Source organism: Chlamydotis macqueenii, chromosome 2 (assembly GCF_036417535.1).
Source record: "Chlamydotis macqueenii isolate bChlMac1 chromosome 2, bChlMac1.mat, whole genome shotgun sequence".
Lineage (NCBI taxonomy): Eukaryota > Metazoa > Chordata > Aves > Otidiformes > Otididae > Chlamydotis > Chlamydotis macqueenii.
In genome coordinates, this window is record NC_141557.1 from 106,744,771 (window position 1) to 106,768,078 (window position 23,308).

At 39.6% G+C, this 23,308-nt stretch overlaps 1 protein-coding gene across 1 annotated transcript; it reads right to left on the reverse strand.

Moving 5' to 3' along the window:
• Positions 1-9,609: 9,609 nt before the first annotated feature.
• On the reverse strand, positions 9,610-14,076 carry MC5R (melanocortin 5 receptor). Its single transcript, XM_010117923.2, has 2 exons — positions 13,917-14,076; positions 9,610-13,076 (listed from the first exon to the last, which is right to left on the reverse strand). The coding sequence occupies exon 2, from the start codon at positions 12,992-12,994 to the stop codon at positions 12,017-12,019; it is 978 nt and encodes a 325-aa protein (XP_010116225.1). The 5' UTR covers positions 12,995-13,076; positions 13,917-14,076; the 3' UTR covers positions 9,610-12,016.
• Positions 14,077-23,308: the final 9,232 nt, after the last annotated feature.

The following is a 23,308-nucleotide window of genomic DNA, read 5'->3' on the forward strand; positions in this document are numbered from 1 at the left end:
GAGATGCAGTAACTGTAATCAATGCAAAAATAATAAGGTTAATCATGGTTGATTCAAATAAGGTTAAACAATTCCAGGAAATTAGCTGATGAATTAAATGTGTCACATCACTGCTAGATCTGGGTGAATTAATTTTAATTAATTATTCTATGACCTTAATTCTTCTTTCCATTTTTTATTAATTAATTATGTCCTTAACACTTCTCAGTTGAAGCAAAATTTTGTGCAAAGTTACTTCACAGTTCAGGCTATTCACTTGTACTGTCATTTCTGATTCAATTCTTGTGTTAATCTTTGTATAGTTCTGATGTTCTGGTTTTAACCTGGGCTCGTGAAAGCTTCTAGCATGAAATTCCACATTTATAAATGTATACAAACTTATTTTGGACCATATTAATTTACCCCTTAAGAAGAACAGAGCTATCACTGTTCATTAGCTTGCTTGGGATAGAAATACGTGCCTATTATATGAAGAAGGGGCAGAGATTAATGACACTTGCAAAAATAAATGACATGAAGAGTCATCTAATCTCATTAGGCACTTAAATCTGTCAAGTGCAGAATAGGGAGACAATGATCCAGTTAAGCAATTTACTCAGGGTACGTCTAGCTCTTGCATTGGGTCACAGTGCAGAGGTCTCTGAAGCGGCCGTAAACAAGCTGATGCCAAGACTGTGAGAAGCATAACAGGCACTGACACTGCTGTCAGTGGCTGGCTATTACACTTAGCCCAAATACAATACCCCGTTTAGTTGGCTAGATTAGCTGAAAGCCTCAAGTCAGTCTTTGTGCCATGTTTTCCTTTGTTACGCAGCGATATTGCATCTAGTCATGGGATCTCTAGCGCCGTCCTCTCACCCCAGAGTCATCGAGTATGCAAACAGTCCTGCAGATCTCAGAAAGACAGTTTGCACTTGTAAAGAGCAAGCTGTTCTCATGTGTTTGCTTGAATTGGAGGCTAAATCAAGAATGCTGCCACAAAGTTAATGAACAGCAGGTGCCAGTCAGCTACAGATCTCTTTCAAAGGAAAAACCACAAACTGAAAAAGATGCCCTCAAACCATCTGACTGCAGATAGACTAAGGGGATTTGAGACCAGATGGCCACATATAGGGTGAGTAATCAAAGACAACAACCTTAGTAAAACAACTAAGGTATTTTTAAAAGCTTTGCTTGTTTCCATCCATCACTGATTTTCTTTTTCCCACAGAACGAACTCATTTTAAATTTAGTCTGTTTCTGCAGTGCAGAGGAATGTGTTGCTGCAGGAGGCACAAGCAGTGCTTACCACTAGCTGCTATGGAAGTCCTTGGTTACTTAAGGAAGAAGCTCTCAGTGGACCCATAATACTACTAGACTGGAGCAGTAGATTGGTGAAGGAGTAAATTTGGAAAGAAAACCATTATAACTGCAACAAAAAACTGCCCCATCTGCAGCGCAATCAATGCAAAAAAACAGAGGTAGAGGGCCACTGACAGCTCTCCAGCAACAGGCCTAATGCCCCTAACAAGTTGGGTGTCAAATGTGCCTTAGGAGAGAAATCGAAAAGACTTTTAAATTATTCCTGTCCTATACAAGAAAAATAATTTCTGCACAATAAAAATTGCTTCCATTGGTTTTATAAACACCTCAAGTTGTAGTAAAATATTAGCTTAAAACTGTGGATGTCATTAACAAATCTCCATCTAATTTATATGTATTTGCACATTTCAAGAGCAAGAAATGGCATTTCATAGTCTAACTTCCTTTTTTTTTTATGGAGAATTTTCTACCTCCCTCAGAAAATAACAGGAAGAAGTTGACACAAGTTTCTGCCTTTGCCCTGTTTGTGGTTTTGCCAAGGCATTTCCATAATAAATAATATTTTTAGACTACTGTCATCCTTTCTAAGCCCTTGAGCTACAGCCTGAATACGCTTCCTTCTGGAACTACCAAGCCCCACACTACAAGCCAAAACCGAAATAAGGTGGATGTAAATGCTCATATCAGAGTACCTGATAGGAATTCCAGTGGCAAAATTATTAGGTTTAAGAATCAATAGCTTAACAAGTTGAATTAGGTTGGTCATTTCAATCTAGAAGTACTTTCCTATATCTTTGTACTAGTGATATCCCACCTCTGCCTTAAAAAGTTTCAGTGTCTGAAAAGTGTTTTCAATGAAAGCAGCTATTACGTTGAAAGTGCAGTTAAATTTAAATCCATAGGAAAATGCAGAAACCCATCAAGCAACTTTTAAAGTGTCCTTCCCCTGTGGCTTGGCTTATTAGAAAAGCAATGCCAGTCTAAGGAAAATGTACCTTACTTATTGCTAACATCCAAGTCAGCAGCAAAAAATATGACACCCTTAAGCCTCGAAATCCTGTTGACTATGACTGCTTCCATTAATTAATACAGAAAATAGATTGTGTTCGGTTTGTTATCAGAGGACAGTCCTAAGCAGTACGAGCATTTCAGAGAACTGGGGATGCATTAGGAGGGCTCACTAGTGAGCAAAGTGCTCTCAAACAGTTTGAAAAACCTCCAGACAATTTCACATCCTGCAAGTCACAGTGTCTCACTCCCTATCCTTAACCTATGTTTTAAGAATGTATTATTTCTTTATTCCAGCTCCATTCATTGCAGTGACCATAGCTACTGCTTCAGAGTTTTTCACATTGCAAAGAGATTCTGGAGCTGTGACAAACATGCCACTCACAGGCCACCGGCCACAGCCCAGCAACTAGAAAAAAAAAAAAAAAGCAGAATACACTCAATTGTTTTTATTCCCTGAGGAATCAACCTCATCAGCAAACACTGCACTGGTACCTGAATACTTCCTCCTGTGCTCTCACTGTGTCTGGGCTCCCAGGAGGGAGGAGGAAGAGTCAGGGCTGGAAATCCACGTTTTGAGAGGAGGAAATGCCCTGCCTGCCCATGCAGCCCAGTCGGGATGCCAGAGTCACAGCTGGTACCACAGGGCAGAACCATTTTTCTCAGGTCTGGCATGAAGAAACTCAGCTTGAGACTATCCTACCATCCCATGTTGCACCTTGGATATCTGTTTTGTGTCTTGAAGCCCAGTTCTTCAGATTGTGTGGTGGCTTCAGAGAAGCAACACATAACTGCAAAGGGATGAAATCAGGATTTTAGAACTCTGCTTTCAGAAATGACTCATCTTTACGTCTCTACCTTCACCCTCAGGGTGATGCTATACTTCTGTAAGCAATCTTGCAACAATGGTTTGAGATTTGATTCATTAGTGTTTGCAAAATACCCTGAGACTCTCAGAAGGGCAATGTTACTGAATTCTAAATATCGGCTTAATTAGCTCTGTTCAGAAGTTATTTTACTCAGTCAAGCTGAAAGATCAAAAACATAATTGAAAGGTAAACTGCAGAACAAAACAAAACAAAACAAAAATCAATTTGGAGATGGTTAAATACCTCTCTATTTTTCTATGCTGCAGGCTTATTATATGTCTTCCAAAGCACACAACCGTCCGGGGCACATGGACAGCCCCCTCCCAGAACCAGACGGCATTTTGGAGGGGATCTGCTGCAGGCAGTTGTGACCTAGGATGAGGTCTAGGAGCAGCCTCCACCGGGCCTCCTCTCCATCAGCTCCCTCAGTTAACCACAGATTTACTTCATTATTATTAGCTATATTCTTGTCATTAAATGCTTTTTTTCACAACACTAACAACACTGACACTTCACTGGCCATTATCAATTCAGCAAAGTTTTAAAGTATGTGTGGTTCCAGGTGTCTGATTTCCCTGTATATTTGCTCTGGTTCTTCTCTGAGCATTAAATCTTTCATTATTCAGTCCAATTATTTATTACCTTCTTTATAAATTCAGTACAATCTTCTGACTGACATTTGCAGTGAAAGGTCATCTGAAATACACACGGTGTTCCTTGTATCGCCTGCCTTCCCTTCTAAAGGTCCACCAGAGCTAATGTTGTACTTGTCATCTATTTACTTATTACATTTTGCAATAGGCCTTTGATCCTCCGCTTGTCTGTATGCCAGGGCTGTCTCCCATGAGGTAGCTCTAGGGTGGCTTTCCTCTTCTCCATTCCCTTCTAATTAAGCTGGACATGTTTTCAATATCCCCCACTCTAAATACAGTTCCAGTGTATTGCTTAAAATGCCACGGCTAAATTCAGTTATTAATCGCACATGACTGGAGTGTCAGGCATGTGGCCAACAAAACCAAGGAGCTGAATGAAGAGCTGGGAGCCTAAATCCACCTGTCACTTGTTTATACCTAAAGTCCTCACATCTTCCAGTTTTCTGGAAGCTGAGCACCTCTGCCTTGGATGGCAGAGGCACCGAGGGCTACAGACCACAGATACCATCTGAAAATTGTCCAGTCAGAATTAACTGAAAAGGTTGTTTCCAATTGTTTCGCCAGAGGGACTGTCAGACTTTCCCTGGACTGTAACTAAAACTGCAAGCTACACCCCAAATACTATTTTTTTTCTTCACAGAATTTTCCTTCAAAAATCCACCTCCAGATTCACAGGTGGCAGTGCCAATGTCCCTTTTCATAGAGAAAACCTGAATATTTAGCAGCTTCACTGTGAGATGAAAGACTTGGACTTCATTCAAGGACTTACCTCCTACCTCTTCATTTTTTATGCACTTTATGCAGGGACATGAACTGTCATTGGAACTGCACTTTAAATTCAAGTGATTCATCTCTTTCCTCTGCCATTTGAAAGAAGGGCTTTTTAAGCACCCACTTTACAAACTGTGCTTACCAAGCAGGGAACTTAAGCCTGGGAGAAGTAGAAAGTTTAACCTACCTTTTCCCAGTGAGTTAAGCAGGTTGCCTATGAGCCGAGTTTTCAGAGACCCCCAGTCAGAGCACTGAATCCCAGGGCCCCACTGTGGACAGCTGGCAGGTCCTTGGTCCTTGGAACATGAGAAACGAATCTATTTTTTGACATATTGGTTTCCCACTAACTTTTAATGGTCTAAAACCATTACCCCCTGTCCTACTGCTACAGGCCCTGCTAAAAAGTTTGTTCCCATCTTTCTTACAGACTCCCTTTAAGCATTAAAAGGCCACTATAAGGTCTCCTCAGAGCCTTCTCTTCTCCAGGCTGAACAGCCCCAATTCTCTCAGCCTGTCCTCGTAGGAAAGGTGCTCCAGCCCTCTGATCATCTTCGTGGCCCTCCTTTGGACCTTCTCCAACTGGTCCATGTCCTTCTTATGTTGGGGACTCCAGAACTGGACACAGTACTCCAGGTGGGGTCTCACGAGAGCAGAGGGGCAGAATCACCTCCCTCAACCTGCTGGCCATGCTCCTCTTGATGCAGCCCAGGATACAATTGGCCTTCTGGGCTGCGAGTGCACATTGCTGACTTATGTCCAGGTTTTTGTGTTAGCACTACTAATAATTATGTTGCTATAGATTTAAAATAAAGTATAGGAGTATTTCCTGCTACACTTTGAAAGGAAGAGTATCCTGAACAGATTCCCCTGACTTTAAAAAGCACAAGGAACCTGTGAAGCAGAAATAATAGTAAGGTCTATGTAAGGCTACCCCAGCACTATGAACTGATGGGGCATAGAAGTTCATGAATTTAGGTCCTGTCTCAAAACCCATGCAAATCTTTCCAGAAAGCAGTTCAGAGAAAACCTATGACAAACAAAAGGCATAATACAAATATGATCGGTATTCCTAGGGTCATTTTTAGGAGGTAGATGAAGTAGGCATGAAGTTTCTGTGTAAGATACAAAAGCCAATGAAAAAGCTAATTTACAGGCCACACTACTTATTGCTTGCCAAAAGTAACTGTGTCCTGTTAAAAACTGGCAAACTAGAGAGAAAAATTAATCCCATCTTCTTTGTGAGTTTTTGTTTTGTTTTGTTGCTGTTAATCAGGGCATTTATGTAACAGGGCTTCAAAAAATTCGTTTGGTGCCTTTGAAAATCATCTGGAGCCAGCATGCAAAGCTTATAGTGCCAGTTCTCATCTTGCTTTAATCAGGTGTAAAACTAGCTTAATTGAAAGGACAGGAGTGATGAATCACCATCTGGAGGTAGCTGCACAAATGACATTCTTACCACCGTTCTCAAAGAATTGAAGGGCTTCTGGGAGGAGGAACATGGGGTTCCTGATCCTTAGCCACCCAGAGCATGGCTGGGACACACTGTAAGGCCCTTCAGCCTCTGTGGCCAGGCTTCCTTCCCATCAGAGGCAGGGAGGTGGAAGCTGTGTCCATCAGTTGAGTTCTGCTACAAAGCTGGGACACAGGCAAGGCATGTACTTGGACCTGGAAACACAGAAGCACTCCTAAGCACCATATTTTTGGCACATACTTTATGTGCTGATATATGACCAAAGTCCTCACTGTCGAAAATGTAAGCCTACTTAAAGAACAGAGAGTATGTGTTCCTATGTGCATTTGCAGAGAGGGAATTCTTTTAGAGATCTTGAAATTTTCCAAATTATGGAGAATGCTGTATTAAATGAAAACATATTGTTACATACTGCTAAGAAAAGAATAGAGAACAAAACATGAGGCATCATCTGGCACTGTGGAAATCTTGTTTTCACCTATATGTGGATTATCACATGCTTATCTGGTCCTGAGTAAGAATGAATAGAGTAGGTCTATAAAAACAACATAAAAACAACACAATATGAAAATACTAGTAGAGATTAAACAGACTAGGATACTTGACTGGAAAAGCGAAACTTTATAGGGGAGTGTAAGGGAGTAGGCACACAGGGAAAGTGAATGGGGACGAGTTATTTCTCTTCTTTAGAACATGAGGACTCAGGGGCATTGAAGAAAACTTCCAAGCAGATGTTTTATAAAAGAAAAAAAATCATTTTTCCATACAACTTCTCTAAACTGGGAAACTTACTGTCACATGATGTTGTGAACAAGTATAAAGAGATCTAAAAGTGATCAGATAAATTCTTGTGAGAAACATTCATTGAGAGCTATCAGTCACAAAGCCGTAAATATAACCTCCTACTCAACAAGTCCCTAAACCATAGCTTGCTGGAAGCTGTAAGGATATTCCAGAGGATTACCATGCACAAGTCCAGGATTTGTACAATTCCTCTAAACAGCTGCTCTTTATTTTGATGGAGACCCTTCACTCTCAGTGCTCAGTACAGTCAGTAACGTGTTCCGAGGGTTTTTTAGGCAAGCAGCTTGAGGAGAAACTGTTCTATGGATAGTGCTTAAGGACCATAAGAATTTAAATTTTTCTGAATTTTGAGTGTGACAGGTGCTAGGAGAATTTTTTGTTCTGTCACACTGATTCACTATTATTTTCAAAAGCTCAGGATGCAAAAAGCACTTGAGGTTTTTTTTCTTCTACTTCAGATTTAGACTGTTGCTAGCTTGTTCACAAGTGGAGGAAATACATGAGAAACAAGCTGCAAATCGGAAGGTAGTATAACACATAACTGGATGACAAAGAGCAGAAAGGTTAGGGAAAAAGAAACTGTACACCCTCGCATACATTTCATTTGTTGATGTTACTTGTAATGGTACTCTATATTTGGGAGTAAGACGTCACACACATATAGGCATGTATATAAGTATAGACAAGCTCAGATTCTCCTTTTCTGTCTTAGATGAACAACAAACTGGATCCAAGATGCACACAGCTGAGGTTGTAATACATGATAAGATTAGAAAAGGAGGGAGAGCATCTCACCTGAAGATAACCTGGCACAGAAGCTTACACAAGCCATTCCACGGCAGCCTGCATGACTCTCCGTCGCTGATGTGGGGATCCTCATTTCCACATGCAGGTTCCCATATCTTATTCACTCACCATACCTAACAAGTAGTGCACTGTTTATGCAAATCAACACAGCCAAAGACTGGAACTGTCCATTGCAATCCCTGAATACAGCAATGGTCACCATGAGCTGGTCTTCTGTGCAAGAAGCTGACCAGCAACAGAAGAAGAGTTTACTGCAAGAGAGGCAGGAGAATCCCCAGGAAGGCTTTGGAGAAAAAACAGAGTCCTTTTGAGATTTCAGAGAGCAGACTGTGTGAGGGAGTTGGTTGCTTTTCCACAGCTGTACAGAATTTTCTGCCTTCTTAAAGTTTGTGTGTGCAGGAAATTCCTGTGGTTTCTGCATTTAGTTTGCATAGGGTGCCTGAAAAATGCAACTGAAGTCTCCAGAGAGCCACTCAGAGAAGATTCTCTAAGAGGAAAAGTCAAAGCAGTGGGAATGTGCAACCCACTCTCAAAATGGAGTTGGACACTGGTTGCACAGAAGTTGCAGGCCTGTAGGTTGTAGAGCTGAAAACAATCACCTCTCCCAGGCCAGGCCCAGAGGTGGTAGTATTCAGTAGTTAGAGCTCTTTCTGACAGACTTGTGCGCATTTGGAAAGCAGGATTATAAAGCCCAGGATCATAAACAACCTCTTTGCTCCTTTCAGTTATGACTGTTTTGTGTTACAGGAGATGCTAAGGCTCTTGGAAAAGTAGTATTTCCAGGTACCTTATTGTGGTTTCAGCCTGGAGAAAAGATTCAGATTTTCCTAATGCTGGCATAGGAGCATGCTGTGTATAGGATTATCCAGGCAATGCCATCATTTGCAAAAGCAAACCTTCCACTTCAATCTAGTAAAGCAAGCAAAACTTAGAGCAGCATATTAAGTACTTCAGTGTAATCTGGAGACAGAGCAACATGCCTACCATCAACCACGTTTTGCGTGATTATAGACTGAAGAATCTAGTCTTCTGCTTCACTAGATGAAGTTCTGGTGCAGCTAGAAATGTCGGGTTGTTTGGTAGACTCCCTGCTTCTACTACTCTACTTAAAATGCAGGTGTAATTTGACCACTCTTTGTGAGTTTATAGAAGTTAACCCCACCTGCAACAGAGGTGAGTTCAGAATAATTTTTTATTAAAAACTTTAAAATAGTGGCATACAAGTTAGAGGCAGTGAAGCGTTCAGTCATCAAAGGAGCAATGAGCAATAGAAATTGGTTTTGGAGCTCTGGGACAGAGATAGTGTGGTTTGAGCTTCTTTCCAATGACTAATACCAAACTGTTAATCACTGGCAGTGTAAGCAAAAGTAGTACCATTAGCTGTGGGGACACAGTGCAATGACAGCTTAGCAGCTAATTTTTTCATGACTGTCCTTTGACACCAAATTTTGTACTTACACAATGCTTGCTTGTCCCAATCTATCAGAATATGTAGTGTTTTCCAAGCTTTGGTAGAAGTGAAAGCATGCTAAATGTTGATTTTACTTTGCAGCTAAGCAGGAGAAAGAAAAAGGTTAAAACACGTCATGGCCTCACAGAAACATCTGTTTTATACGGATTCCTGTAATGTAAACAGTCCTTTTTTGAAGGAACTGTTCTAGTCTGTGCTTGAAAATGCTTTCATTTTCCCCTTGAGCTGTTTTAGCTCCTCACCTGTACAGGTTATTACGTGGATGTGATGCTGACACCTAGAGGAATATAGACATGAATGTAAATACATTGTATTAGACCATAATTTTCTTTCAGAATGTGTTTTTCAATAAGGTGTCTGTTCAAATTGAGAAGTGAAACTTGTAATGCAATATTTCCTCTGTGAATAATCTGTAAGGTTAGCAGATATGTTACAATGAATAACCAATAAAAGTGGGTTTTACAGCAGTTTAGTTTAATAGTTTCTTCATATGTCTGTGTTTATACACCAGATAAACTTCCAACAAAAAAAAAGTAATGTACAATTCAGGAAAGTACCCAAAGCTATTACAGTTTTGGCTTCCTCTTTGTTGATTTACAATTATATACAAGATTGTCTTATTTGAGATACCCAGGGAGGATTTAATGATTTATGTACAACATCAGCTGGTGCCTTTAAATATGCAATTGAACTGTCTCCTTTTTGCTGTTTGTAAAGAGCACACCTAGGTGTCATTTATGGGTAGGGTTCAGGGGTGGACTGAAACAAGGCAAGATTCCTACTACCAACCACAAACATACCTCTGAAATCCCATTTTCAGGTATAACTTAAGGAAGATTACAGTGCCTAGTGCACTGATATAACTATTACATTTATAGTCAACATAATACGGTGTCTCCACTGAGAATAACATTCCCACTCATATCAGAGGGAGATACGTACAAGCTGAAGGCAGTATATATTTTAAGCTGCAGCAGACAAAGTGTTTAATTCTGGTGATATAGATGAACTTTACTTATCCTGCCAGAGACCTCCAAAGCAAATGAAGACACAAAGTATGCTATCTTTCTAAGAAGATAATGTGGAAGATAATATTTTACAGTTCTTCTTACACATAAGATTAAGTTAGTAGTGGGAAAATTATAATTTTATCGTAATACGTAAACTGTTTCATAGAATCACAGAATAACTTGGGCTGGAAGAGACCTGTGGAGGTCATCTATTTCAAATCATTCAAAGAAGGGCCAACTTCAAAGTTAGAGTCAGCTTTCAACTTGGACCAGGTTATTCAGGCCTGTGTCCAGTCAAGTTCTGAATATCTCCAAGGATGGAGACTACACAACCACTGGACACCTGTTCCCATGTTTGAACACCCTTATGGTAAAAAAATTCTCCTAATACCTGATTAGGATTTCTACTTTGAGTGTATAATCTAAGGCCCATTGAGTCAATCATAGTCCTTCTATTGACAACAAGTTTTAAAGCATCCCTAAACCAAATGTAACAAGGGTTATTCTTTCAGCTTGTTGGAAGAAACAATTCATTGTTTCAATTTATTTTATGATATCTAGTCAGTAGGATATCGCTGCTTGAAATATTTTCATCGCTTATATCTCAGTGCAGGATCTGTACCATCCATTAGCATTAAGAAACCAATGTCAGTTGCACTTCCTTCATCTGTGATAAATACAGTATTTCGCACATTGCATAGCTGTTGCAGAACAGCATGTTTATGAGAGCATGACTAGATGCAAATTACTCACACAAAATGCATGAGGATTTCACCGTAGAATCCTCTCAATAAAGACAAAATCTGTTTGTTTGGGGAGCAAAAGCCAGGACTCTATTATAGCTACATGTGTCTGAGTTTTTGAAATCCCTGTTTTGCCATTATCTCCTGCCCTTTCTGATTATCAAACTTGTTTTGTCTCTCCCAGCTTGAAAGAGGCAATCTACAGCAGAGCTTCCTCCAGTTACAAAAGCTGCCCCTAGCTGAAACACTTTTCTAATGTCTGTATAAAAGCAGCCACTCATGCAGTCTTTCCTTCTTCACAAAACATTAAATGACTGTCTAGAGGCCCTGCACCTTTTACTTCCCTGGCCCTGGTGAATGAAGAAAACAGACAAACTAGAATCAGCTCAGTCTTGACATTCAGTCTAAAAATCCACCTATGGTATATCTTACCCCACAATGAGAAGAACACATGTAGTCAGATATGTACTGTATCCAACCTGGAAAATCTTGTGGAAAGATATCTTACTTACTATACTTACTATCCTCTTACATAATAGATATTTTATGACAGTAACAGTCACAACTGGAATACAAGACTGCTGATATGTGCATATATATTGGTCATAACTGTTGAGAGAGGTATGTGAACCCTAATAATGGGAGCTACTTCTCTGATTTTTTGTCTTCAGAAGGAAATAGTAAGAAACCTGTTAATTCTAGGCATCAAAATAAGCCATGCTGTATCTAGAGAATATCAATATAAACATGCAATGAGATGCTGATGGGCTCATTTGCATGGCAGATCACACTCGTTGCATTTAGCAGAAAGAAAAATAAGGCTTTCCCTGTACAATCCTCTTAGAAGATCCAGTCTTCACTAGAGTGAATGACATTCAAAATATTCTTTCTCCCTGTAATACAGATGCACTGAGTAGTTTCTATGACCAGTGTGAGAGGTGCATGGAGGGAAAGAAAGGTAAATTCACATTTAAAAATTGGTTTCTGATTGCCACAGAAATCATGACAGCTGAATGGAGAAAGATGTTCCATAGGCATTTCAGCAGAATTACAAGGTACGGCAAGATGTTGCACTTTGAAAATCTTCCCTGGGTTGACTTTGTTTTCTTAATACTTGTTTGATAATCCACAGATCACCCTCAGGCTATAGCAACAAATTATCTCTTTGAAGGTCTTCCTCATTTCCTGGCTACGAAATGCATAGATCAATGGATCAATCACTGAGTTGCACATAATGAGAATGAGGTACATGTTGAAGTGAGACATGAAGCAAACACAATAGAGGTTTTGAGGGCAGGAGATCATCAGGATGAGATGAAGGAAGAATGGAGCCCAGCAAACAATGAAGATGCCAAGAAGCATAGTTAGAGTGATGGCTCCTTTCATGCTGGTTCTTTGACGGACAGAGTTGTACCCAGGCAAAGCAGCTATTTTCTTCACGTGAGTACGAGCCAGGAGGAACATATGGATGTACAATGAGACCATGAGGAACAACATGGTAAAAAACATTGTGATGAGACAAATGATTACGTAAGTTGATTCATAATAAAGAATGAAGATAATGCCACAGCCCGTGCAAAAGATCCAGATGCATGCAATAATAAGCCCTGATCTTTTCACTGTCATGATGTTGTGATAACGCAAGGCATAGAAAATAGTGATATACCTGTCCACTGCTATAGCCAGCAAACTGCACATGGAAGCCACCACAGATATGCAGATCATTGAATCAAAGACATTGTCTATATGACGGACAAAGGCATCTTCCATAATTATGTGCCTGTTGTTTATTAAGTATATCGTTATTGTCTCCCAAGAATTAGATACACTAACCAGCATGTCAGCCACTGCTAAACTGCAAACAAAAAAATACATGGGCGAATGCAAGTTCTTGTTCTTAACTATTGCACATATAACCAAGATATTTTCAAGGAGGCTTACAATGCCCAGAGTTAGGAACACCTCAGTCGCAATGACCACTTGCTCACATGGTGATGACTTGCTCTTGACAGTAGGCACAGTAAAGTTGCTGCCAAAGGCACTCAGGTTTAGTTCAGAAACATACAGTTGAGAGGACGTGTTCATCTCTGGAAGAAAACACGTTCTGTTCTTCCTGAGGGACTTGCCAAGGAGTGTGGTAAATGCATTTTCCAAAAGGCAAAAGATCCTGCCAAAAGAAATGTAGCATGACGAGAACACACAGAAGTTGACAAAACAAGTACCATCCATTTCTATTTAATTTGGCTTGTACACATCCTGCCTCTTCCACACCATATTCTTCTTCTGATTCTAAATTAACCTCTGATTGGCTCAGAGTTTTTCTGTCCATCCTTATTGGGAAATTAAAACCACAAACTAAAGAAGAGATTCATGCGCTCTTCATTCATAGTTTTGTTTATTCTATTCAGTGCCCCAGAAGTGAGCACAATGTCCTGGAAATTCTGCTGAACACAAAACAACAAACAGTTTTCAGAGTCTCAATTCTCAGAGCCCAGAAATGCAGAAGAAAATAGCATTAGGTTCAGCAGATCCTGATCACTTGAATACAATAGATAGAAGTTTGAATTATTACCACAATTAAGAATCAAACATTTTCAGTAAAAGATTTAATGCTTTCCTGACCTTTGTACTTCGTAAGTTTGCATGAACTGTGTTGTAAACAGCTCATCTGTGCAATGCTAACATGCTCACTTAAGAGAATAGTATTAAACCCCTAAACAAGGCAAACCCATACATTTTCAGGACATATTAATGTTACAGAATCGGTACAGGTGGAATTCTGTCACAAAAAAAAAATATTCTATTCTAGATTGTGGGTGTTTTATTCAATACGCTTTCAGTAATAAGAATATTCAGGGCAAGTTGTAAGCCATCAGATTCTTAATAAGGGGAACACTTAAAGCTGACTGTCAGTGACTTGTTGCAAATACAATTGAAAGCTTATCAATCTAAATAATTTTCAGTTTTCAAAAGTATCCTTTTGTTTGCAACGAAGAATTAGCTGTACCTGTTTACAGAGCTGCTCCTTCAGCTGCTCCTCCTCTTCATCGCCTGCAACCTTTCCTCCAGAGAGCAGAAGTTTCAGCCCACCTCCTCAGCCGACATCTGGGGCTGGGGACTCCTTGGTGGGAATGGATGACAAAAGTAGAGGAAAAGGAATGAGTAAATCCATAGAGTCAAGGCTGGCCACGTATAAATTACTTACTGTGCAACTGCCTTTTTATAGACTCCAAGTAATAACGACTTCAGTACTTGAACGGTGGCTCCTCCTCCCCTTCTTTGCCCCTCTGAACTCTTTTCACAGATTTTGCTAGCAAAGGCTTGGTTTTTTACCACCATCTAGTGGTCTTCTCTTGTATTGCTAAATGAACAGTGATTCTGATCTAAAATTCGTGACAAGCTTTTTTAAAATGTTAAAAGGGGAAATGCTCTAGGAATGCTTCTTTCCAAAAGACATTTATTTTTTGTGTTTGTTTTCGTTACTGTTGCTAGTTCTCACTGACAATAAGTCCATACTGCTATAATACTCCAAAAGAGGTGAGAGCAGAAGATTATTATTGAAGTGGGAGGCTTATTCCTTTTGTAAGCATTTGTCTTATAGTCACAGTTATAATTTTGCAAGAATAAGAACCACACTGCTACAAAACTCAGAGAACATACAGCCCATCACATCACTAACAGAATACATAATTCAAGTAATTTGTGTGAAAAAAATAGAATAAATAAATGGTTGTGTTTTGGTGCCCTTGTTAGAGTAGGTATTTTGATGCGGATCTGGAAGAACACCAGTGCTGGGAGCCAGGATTTCCTGAGGCAGATGGGAGATCCCCCAGGTTTCACAGGGTCTAAAAGCTGAGAAACTCGGTGCTCAGTATTGCAATGGTTGAAGTCCCTTCCCTCCGTGGGTCTAGCAGTCAGGCAGTCCACGCTCATTCCAGGCCTTACTCAAATGTGGCAAAATTGGTGAGAGTCTTCTCTTTAGCAAATGGGCTCTGCTTCTGTGTGCAGACCAAGAAATGCAAAGCACCTTCTTGACACTACGGAAGGCCCGTTACGTTAGCTGCTAACCAACCACTCGAATACCATACAGGGCTTGATGTCAGCTTGAGATAAAAAGTCTCTGCTTCTCCAAATCCCTGTTTTTCCATAAATTAAGAGGTTGGGGTTTTTTCATGGTATATAACAGCTTCAAAAGCTTCTTTTTAACCAATAGCATTTTTCTTAAAGAATTGCCACCAACAAACACAAACTTTATTGCTGTATCCTGTGCCATTTTTGTGTTTTCGGCATTCAAATAGAGAGTATTGTTGTACTGCAGCTAAATCCATATTTCTGACTATTATATTCCACGGAAGCTTCCTCTCTTGTTACTGCTAGCTTCCCTCTAGGGACATTTAAAGACAAATAGTCCCTGGGTCAAAGGAGAAAGTGAAAAGCATTCTTATTCATTTGAGTAAAATGAATCCTCTAGCACTATGCAGTTATAGTCTGGAGATGAACTTCGCGTGCTCCTTCTCCCCACTACAGGAAAGAGAATTTAGACTATCGCAAAATAGAGGTAGCAAACTATGCCCAAGTGCAGCTATTAGTTCTGACCAGATAATGCCAGTTAGTGAACAGTAAAACTCCCTGTTGTATCTAATCCATCTGTGTGCCAAATCTGAGCTCATAGCTCTTTGCTATGCCCAAAAGAAAAGAGGATGCTCATCTGCAGTTCTCTTTCTGTTCTTCAATGTACAACAAGTTTTCATTCTCCTAGGTTATCTTTAGCTAACTTTTTGTAGTTATTCTTATTTATCTCTTGCATAGTTTCTGATTTTCCTGCTATAGGCTCTGGAAATCATGAACCTAAAAGTAACATTTTATTACTTTCACTGTTTCTATACCTACCAAGAACTGCACAGTTGCTGTTCTCTTTCCACTTCCAATTATTTCTCTTCCAGTATCCTATTTTTTTTTCTTTATTACACTCTGTCTTTAAATTTGGTTCATCTTCTCATTTACAAGTTTCTCTGCATGTTCAGTTTAATGGAGTTGTTTGCAGGTCGGCTTAGCTGGCTTTACAAAAGTTCTCTCTGTACCTGGTAGGACTCAGTAGACCAGCTGATTACAAGAAACAAATCCAACATCAGACTGGATGGTTTGGCTGTTATTCCTTAGAGTAACGCCTAGTCTCTCACATATAAATTATGAATCAGCCTTTGGATTCTTTTTCCACAGGCCAGGTGTAAACCCTGGTGCAAGTGTCTGTGCTAGAAAAAGAAACTCCCTTATTTACAAAGCTTGCAGAAAAATCACCTGCCTCAAAACTGGGGTAGTGATATAGGTGTAGTTTGTTTATGCTAATAGACAAAATGAAAAAAAAAAAATTTAAGACAGACAGTTTTATCGTTATATTGCTGCAGCAGAAGCTACAATCATCACAATTTGAGAAGCAAATAGCTGAAGAGGCACCCAATTAGCAGTGGGTGGAAACATGCAGGTGAGTTATAAGCATTTTAAGTAAAGGGGTGTGGGAGCAGATCTTTGGATTCTCTCAGGAATAATCCAAGAGTAGCTTCAACTCCCAGCTGGAGGACTCCTGACGGATGTCCTAGTTTTGGCTGGGACGGAGCTAATTTTCTTCCCAGTAGCTGCTGTGTTTTCAATTTAGTATGGGATTTGGTATGTGAACAATGTTGATAATATACTGATGTTATTAGTTGTTGCTGAAGAGACCAAGGACTTTTCTCAGCTTCCTAGGTCTCACTAATGTGCAGATGCAAGAAGCTGGGAAGGGTAGAGCTAGTACATCTGACCTAAACTGGCCAAAGAAAGTATTCCATGCCATAAACATCATGCTTAGTGTATAAGTGGAGGTGGGCTGGTGAGCTGGCTCGTTTTTTCTCTTGCTGCTCAGAATCATTCCGGGATCATTTTTCAGTTTTTCTTTCTGTGATTGCTGCTCAGGATGGGATGTATCGGTCATCGGATTGTCAACTGTTGAGAAATTGTGCATTGTTCATTTTGTATATTCTATTATTCCTACTATTATTAGTATCATTATTTATATATATTTAATTATCTTTTCCTTTGCTAGCCTAGTAAACTGTCTTTATCTCAACCCACAAGTTTTGTTTACTTCCTGGTTCTTTCTCCCGTCCCCTGGGGAGGGGGAGAGTGAGCGAGTGGTTACATGGTAGTAGTTTGCTGACTGGGGTTAAACCATGACACTGAATAGGCTGTTTTTTCAGATGTTCACGATCTTGGTGTTCCCCTCCCTTGTTTGGTCAGTTAAATAAATTCTCTGTCTTTACAGACAGGTTGGTTCTTGGTGTTTTCCAAGGCCACAAAGATCATGTCTGGATTGCCAGTGTGGGCAAACTGTATGATGCCTCGCAAAGCCTGCGTTGGTATTTAGGTATTGGGCTGTACTGGCATAGCATAGGACCTGGTCCCTTGAGTGCACACAGAGTGGGCACGCTGAGGAACACACTGAAGCCTCTGCCCTGTCCTCAACCAGCATTTTCTTTCCACAAATGGAAAGAGGAAGGAAAGTTGGACTGGAGGCTTGGGATGTGAGCGCACAGGTTTCCCTGCAGCCAAGAAACAAGCAGAGCTGCGCCATACACCAAGAAGCCTGGATCTGGAACCCTTGAGAATGATGGTCATCCCAAAGGGGATACTAAAATGTATCTTTAGGAAAAGCTGTTTTGTTCTGTACTTCATGTAAGTATTCTTCTATACTTCTGTACTTACCTGGCATAAGAAAAATGCTAGCTGCTTAAAGTCCCTGTGTCACTGAACTCACCAAGAGTTTGTTTGGGGCTCCAGGCAGAAACATCATGCAGTTGTCCAGAAGGACATCAGTGAAGATAAAGCAGTAAAACATGATGCCAACAGGGAAAGAGACATCAAGGCATGTTTTGGTCCCATGCCTTTTCTTTCCTTTATGAAGCAGTGAGATAGAGCAGAAAGCCACTCTAGCTGCATATCTGCCTCACAGGCTTCATCAGTGATCAGAGTGGGCGCCGTGACAGCATTGCTGACAGGAACGCCTAGCCCCTGCCTGCCACCAGCACCAGCAACGACCACGCAAAGCTCCCCTTCACCTGGCACGTCTGCTGGAACAGGGGAGGCCGTGACTACCCTGACCTGTAGGCCAAGTTACATCATGTCAAAACCAGCAGGGAATTGCATGCTGCCTTCACGACAGCAAGATATTGATTTTATCAATGAGTGCATAAATGAGGCCAACAGTACAACCTGCCCCAAAGAGGTTTCTGTAAGAAGAGCTTATTACAGGCAGATGCATTCTGGTATTAATCTGTGCTAATCTTAACAGGTTCAGAGAAGAGGTTTACTGAAGCTAATACAAATCTACCCAACTTGTCTGCTGCTCATACAATGAAGCAATTTAATTCCAGTGTCCTTCTGTAGCTATTTTTATCTGTTCGATGAAAATACATTTGTCCTTCATAATGTAGCTTTGGATTGGTGCTCCTCGCCTATTTACAAAATCTCTCTTCTGTCTACTCCTTGCCTATGCTGTCATTAACACAGTATTTCAGAGCCACAGGGTATCCTGTCAGGCTACACTCTGCTCTGAGCCATAACCCATGGATCCAGGGCAAAAGTGAAGATCATGGCCTTCTCTGCATTTGGATATATAATCACATAACAAGTATTCCCTAACTTCTCAGGCTGAGAAAACTATTTCTCTTGACCTCCACACTGAGTAGCTTTGGCTGAGCCCCAGCAAGGCCCCCACCGCTACTTTCCCAGTGTTACCATCCAGTTAGTCTTTAATAAAGACAAGTAGCAAATCCAGACCAAAAATAAAAGACATCAGTCCTTCCTGGTTTTTTTTTTTTTTAAAAAGCTGGACCAAGTGGCGATAGTTCAGATCTGTCCTCTTTCCAGGAGACAGCTGAGAGCCTAAAAGTTAGGGTTTTGAGGTAAGCAGTGGTACAATGAATACGTTCTTTTACATTGTGGCACTAATCTTCAAAACAACACTTGAATGTCTTTTGCAGGAAGATTCAAAGAAAAAGAAGACTGAAAAAAACACATCAAAATATCAGGTAAATCATGCCCTGTCAAAGGCTGGCATCAGCCATACTTAGTACAACTGCACTAACACTTCTAACCATCATCCCTCTCATCTGAGCGGTTCAAAATGGTTTGAGATAATCTCTGAGATAATCTCAGTTAGTACCTATCAGTGGGGCTTCTTGCATCAGAGTAGAAAGCTGTGAAAGATGCAATACAGTATGAAAGGCATTTTAGAAAGATGTAGCTTAATAACCTAAACTGGACAATGTCATAACTAGCCTCCTAAACTGTAAAAGGGTAATAAGAGGTTTAGCAACCACCAGTTTTATTTACCTTCTAATAGGAGAAATTTCCAGCAATGAATCATTTCGTAGCATTTTGTTAGAGCACGAGTCAGCAGTACAGACCTGCTGAATCATAAAGAAGTGCCAGCCACAGACTCTAAAAAGCACAGACGACCAGTGAAAGACCACAGAAACTTTCTGACAGAAAAGAGGGGCAATTCAACAATGCACAAACAGACTGGGAAAAAAAAAAAACCATGACTTTGCAGGATCTTATTGGACACTACTTTCTACAAGAGAAAGGAAAGTATTTCTTGCCAGACCACTTAATATACTTAAAGTATATTTAGTTTGTCTTGATCCATTAGTATAATTACAAAAAAAAAAAGTTATTAAAATGCTACTTTAATTACGTATTATAAGACATTCCATGTCTCCTTTCTGCAAGCTTATCTTGCAGTATGGCAAAGGCAAACATTGAGCACATTATTTTTTTCATTAAATGCTTGTGCATGATAATTTTTTTTTTTAGAAAATGCTACTAATTGTTGTGTAATTCAGCTCCTCAGTGATACTTCAGTGTTTGAACGTTTTAACTTTGTTGTAGTGATCACAGGCAATTCAGTGAAAGCTGATGCATAATACTCAATCTTCAGTGAATTATATTCTAATACTGACCAGAAAAGCCCCAGATATTACTTGAATAGTATAGTGTAGCATAGAATATTTCAGCTGGAAGGGACCTACAAGGCTTAAATCAGGTTATGGTAAAGCATTGTCCTCGATGGCAAGCTGTTCTCTGACATACAAAAACCAAGTGACTTTCATGAGGTCCTCAAATTCATGGCCTTTAACTTCAAGCATCGTTAATCCCTCCAAAAGCAAGCACCATGTGCCCTGCTGTATTTAGTGTCTAAGCAGTATTAAGAGTGAAGGAGAACCTGAAAAAATTATTGCCATACTGGTTTGATGAGGCTGCCTATAAGCTGCAGCTTTCTGGCTATTCCTGGGCTTACAAAGTGCCTCGTTATAAAAGAAGGTCAAAAGATAATTTATTTTTGGCATGTTTTGAAACACGAACCAAAACCTCCCCTAACTTCCTTCCTTCCTTTTTCTTCCTTTCTTCCTTCTTCCCTTCCTTTCTTTCTTTCCTTTCTTTATTTCTTTCTCTTTACTTATTTATTTATTTATTTCTCTTCTTTCTTTCTTTCTTTCTCTTTCTCTCCTTCCTTCCTTCTTTCTTTCTATTTTTTCTTCCCCTCCCAAAAAACAACCAAAGAAACCCAGTATGATTTTAGAGAGAGGGCAGTCTCTAGAGCAAGCTGGTTCTAATGAAAATACCCCAGAAAGCACAGGTTAATCACTTATGCTAAGAGGGATAGCAGATTTGTATCTCCAAGAAATTGGGTGCTATTGGATCAATTGGGAAATCAATTTCTGCAAGAGCTAAGCTGGACTATGCCACGGTTTATCAACTGAATTACATTTCTTCATACCATCTCTACTTGCTGATAAATAAAAATTAAAAAATTGCTTGGCATCTACAACCTTTCTTACTTCCTCTTGCTGAGCTCCTCAATTATTGCAGCATGGAGGTCAATGCTGGCTCAACATCACAGCCTTCACAGTGGTGAAAAGCTGGATCTTTGAAAAGTGACCTTTGTGCTTATTAAAGATGCTGAATGCCTAAAATGTAACTCAAACTCTAAAGCTAGTTGAAAGCTGGGATTGAAATATTTTCATTTGGGAGATGAAAGATAGGCACTTCAAAATTCTGGAAAAAAAAAAAAAAAAACCCAAAGCTTTAACCTTAAGGAAAAATCAAACTAATTTTTTCCTGTGAATCTGTATTTGAGTTGCCAGCCTTTACGGTCTCTAGGGTTGACAGGCAGAAAGCTTAAGCACTTTTCAAGAAAATCACTGGGTAGTGTGTTCCTGTTCCATGTGTCCACATAAGACGCATTGATAGAACAAGAGTTTGATACCACAAAAACACTATGGTCCTCTAGTTCTAATAACTGTGCTTGTGCTCCTTGTACTCTCTCATGGACGTATAGAGCCACCACCAATGTTATCAAAGACAGGATTGCACTCCTCAGTATGACTCCATTAATGTCAGTAATGTCATGCAGCTGCAGAACATGGCTCTGATTCGCAACACCAAGTACATCCTGGTCTGTCAATGACTAGCCTATATGATAATTCCATGAAAGCCAGCAGGGAACAACTAAAGTCTGAACACTTGCTTACAAACACACAAAGGCATAGCAAAGAATTAACTTTGGCTTCAGGGAAAGTAGTAGCAGTGTAGTAAACGTAGATATATACGTAAATATTTTTTATTCAAGAGATGGGAACAAACAAGTTAATCCAAAGTTTCAGATCAATTAGAAGAATAAGGACAAAGAGAAATTGCAAGTCTCCTGACTTTTCTGCAGAGAATAAATTTGCAGGCAGAGCAAGTTCACAGGCACTTATTCAAAGAATAGGATGAAGCGAAAGGAGCCTGATTTCCAGTAATGAGAAAGAAATGCACTTGGTTAGCATATATCTTAATTTTAGTAACAGAATTAATATTGACCTGTGTTACCAACATTATCAAGTTCAATGATACCATCACTTCTGAAAAACAGGAAACACAAAGTACACTCCCCAGTACAACCTGAATTCAGCCTTAGCTGTAGGACAGTTAGAGCTTTGTCCTAATACACAGTGAGAGGTAAACTAGAGAAAATTGATTATCTCATCAAGAATGTTCTGTTAATTTCAGGTGTGCAACCAAGTACTGGCTTTGGTTCTGCGAGTTAAAATTAACTTCTACTAATGCGGTGACAACAACAATGAGAAAATGAAACTTAAAGTAAGACATACTTTTCACATTTATAAAAATCTATTCTCAGCAGACTAAAGACTAGGAAAAATTGCAGTGCTTCTCAGTTATAAATGGTATAACAATTTATTAAAATACATAGGAAAATGAAATTTTAATATTATTACAGAATCGATAATATAAGAGAGATAATTTAATCACCTAATTAAATTTCCACCTCTTCATCTTCATTAGAGTCTTCCTAAAAGACAATAAATTTCTCAGTAATGACATGCTTCTTTTTAGTGTCTTCTTCCATTATTTTGAAATTAACATAGCAAGCTTGCAAAATGTCAGAGAACAACAGGAAGGCCACGGGAATTTCTTACAAAGACATGCTCCTAAGAGCCAGAGGATGCAGTGAGAAAAAGTTCTGGACACCTGATTCAGTGGAAGAGACGTTTTCATCCTGATTGTTTGTGCTGGATTTAGCACACAACGTAGAGTTTGTGCCCTGCAACAGGAGGATCAATGCCTGACCTGAGATAGAGTTAGAATGGCAATTCAAGCACTGCCATAAAGCATGCCAGGATCAAGTTAACCCATAAATATTGTTTAAAGAAACTTGAACCAGCTGCATGAGTCTGTATTGCATCAGAGCTTTACATCACAGCCACGTTTCTAACAGAGGATCAGAACAATAACTTTACTGCCATGTCAAACCACAGCACCTACGTCCCTTACAGTTGAGGTCCTTGCCAATTTTAATATTGCAGGTTAACATATCAGCTATTTGCAATTGTGATAATAAGGGTTTTTTTTTCCATGTGAATATATGTCCACTACACACAATCAATAACGGCAAAATACATCAGATATTAATATTTTAGTCCTGTCTAAAATTTTTTCTTCCTATTCTTTCAGCTTATTTTTTATTTTATTCTTACCTTTTGATAATTTGTGTTTGTTGAGGTTATCCTAAGGAATGATTGAATTGTTTTTTTCCAAAAGATGTTCCAAAATAGATTTTCATTAACAGCAGAATGATCATTACTTTGGAAACTCAGGACATATGTTTGGATTATCTAGAAGTGACAGAAAGGGTAAGTCTGGACACATATTTTAGAAAACCTTGCACTATATGTTTTCCAGCTTAGAGTTATGAAAATATATTGGGGGTGGGAGGTGGTTTTTTGTTTGGGGAGGTGGCAAGTTCATCTTTCCTATTTTTCTGGCATAACTAAAGTTATCTGAAGTATCTGAAAATTATCA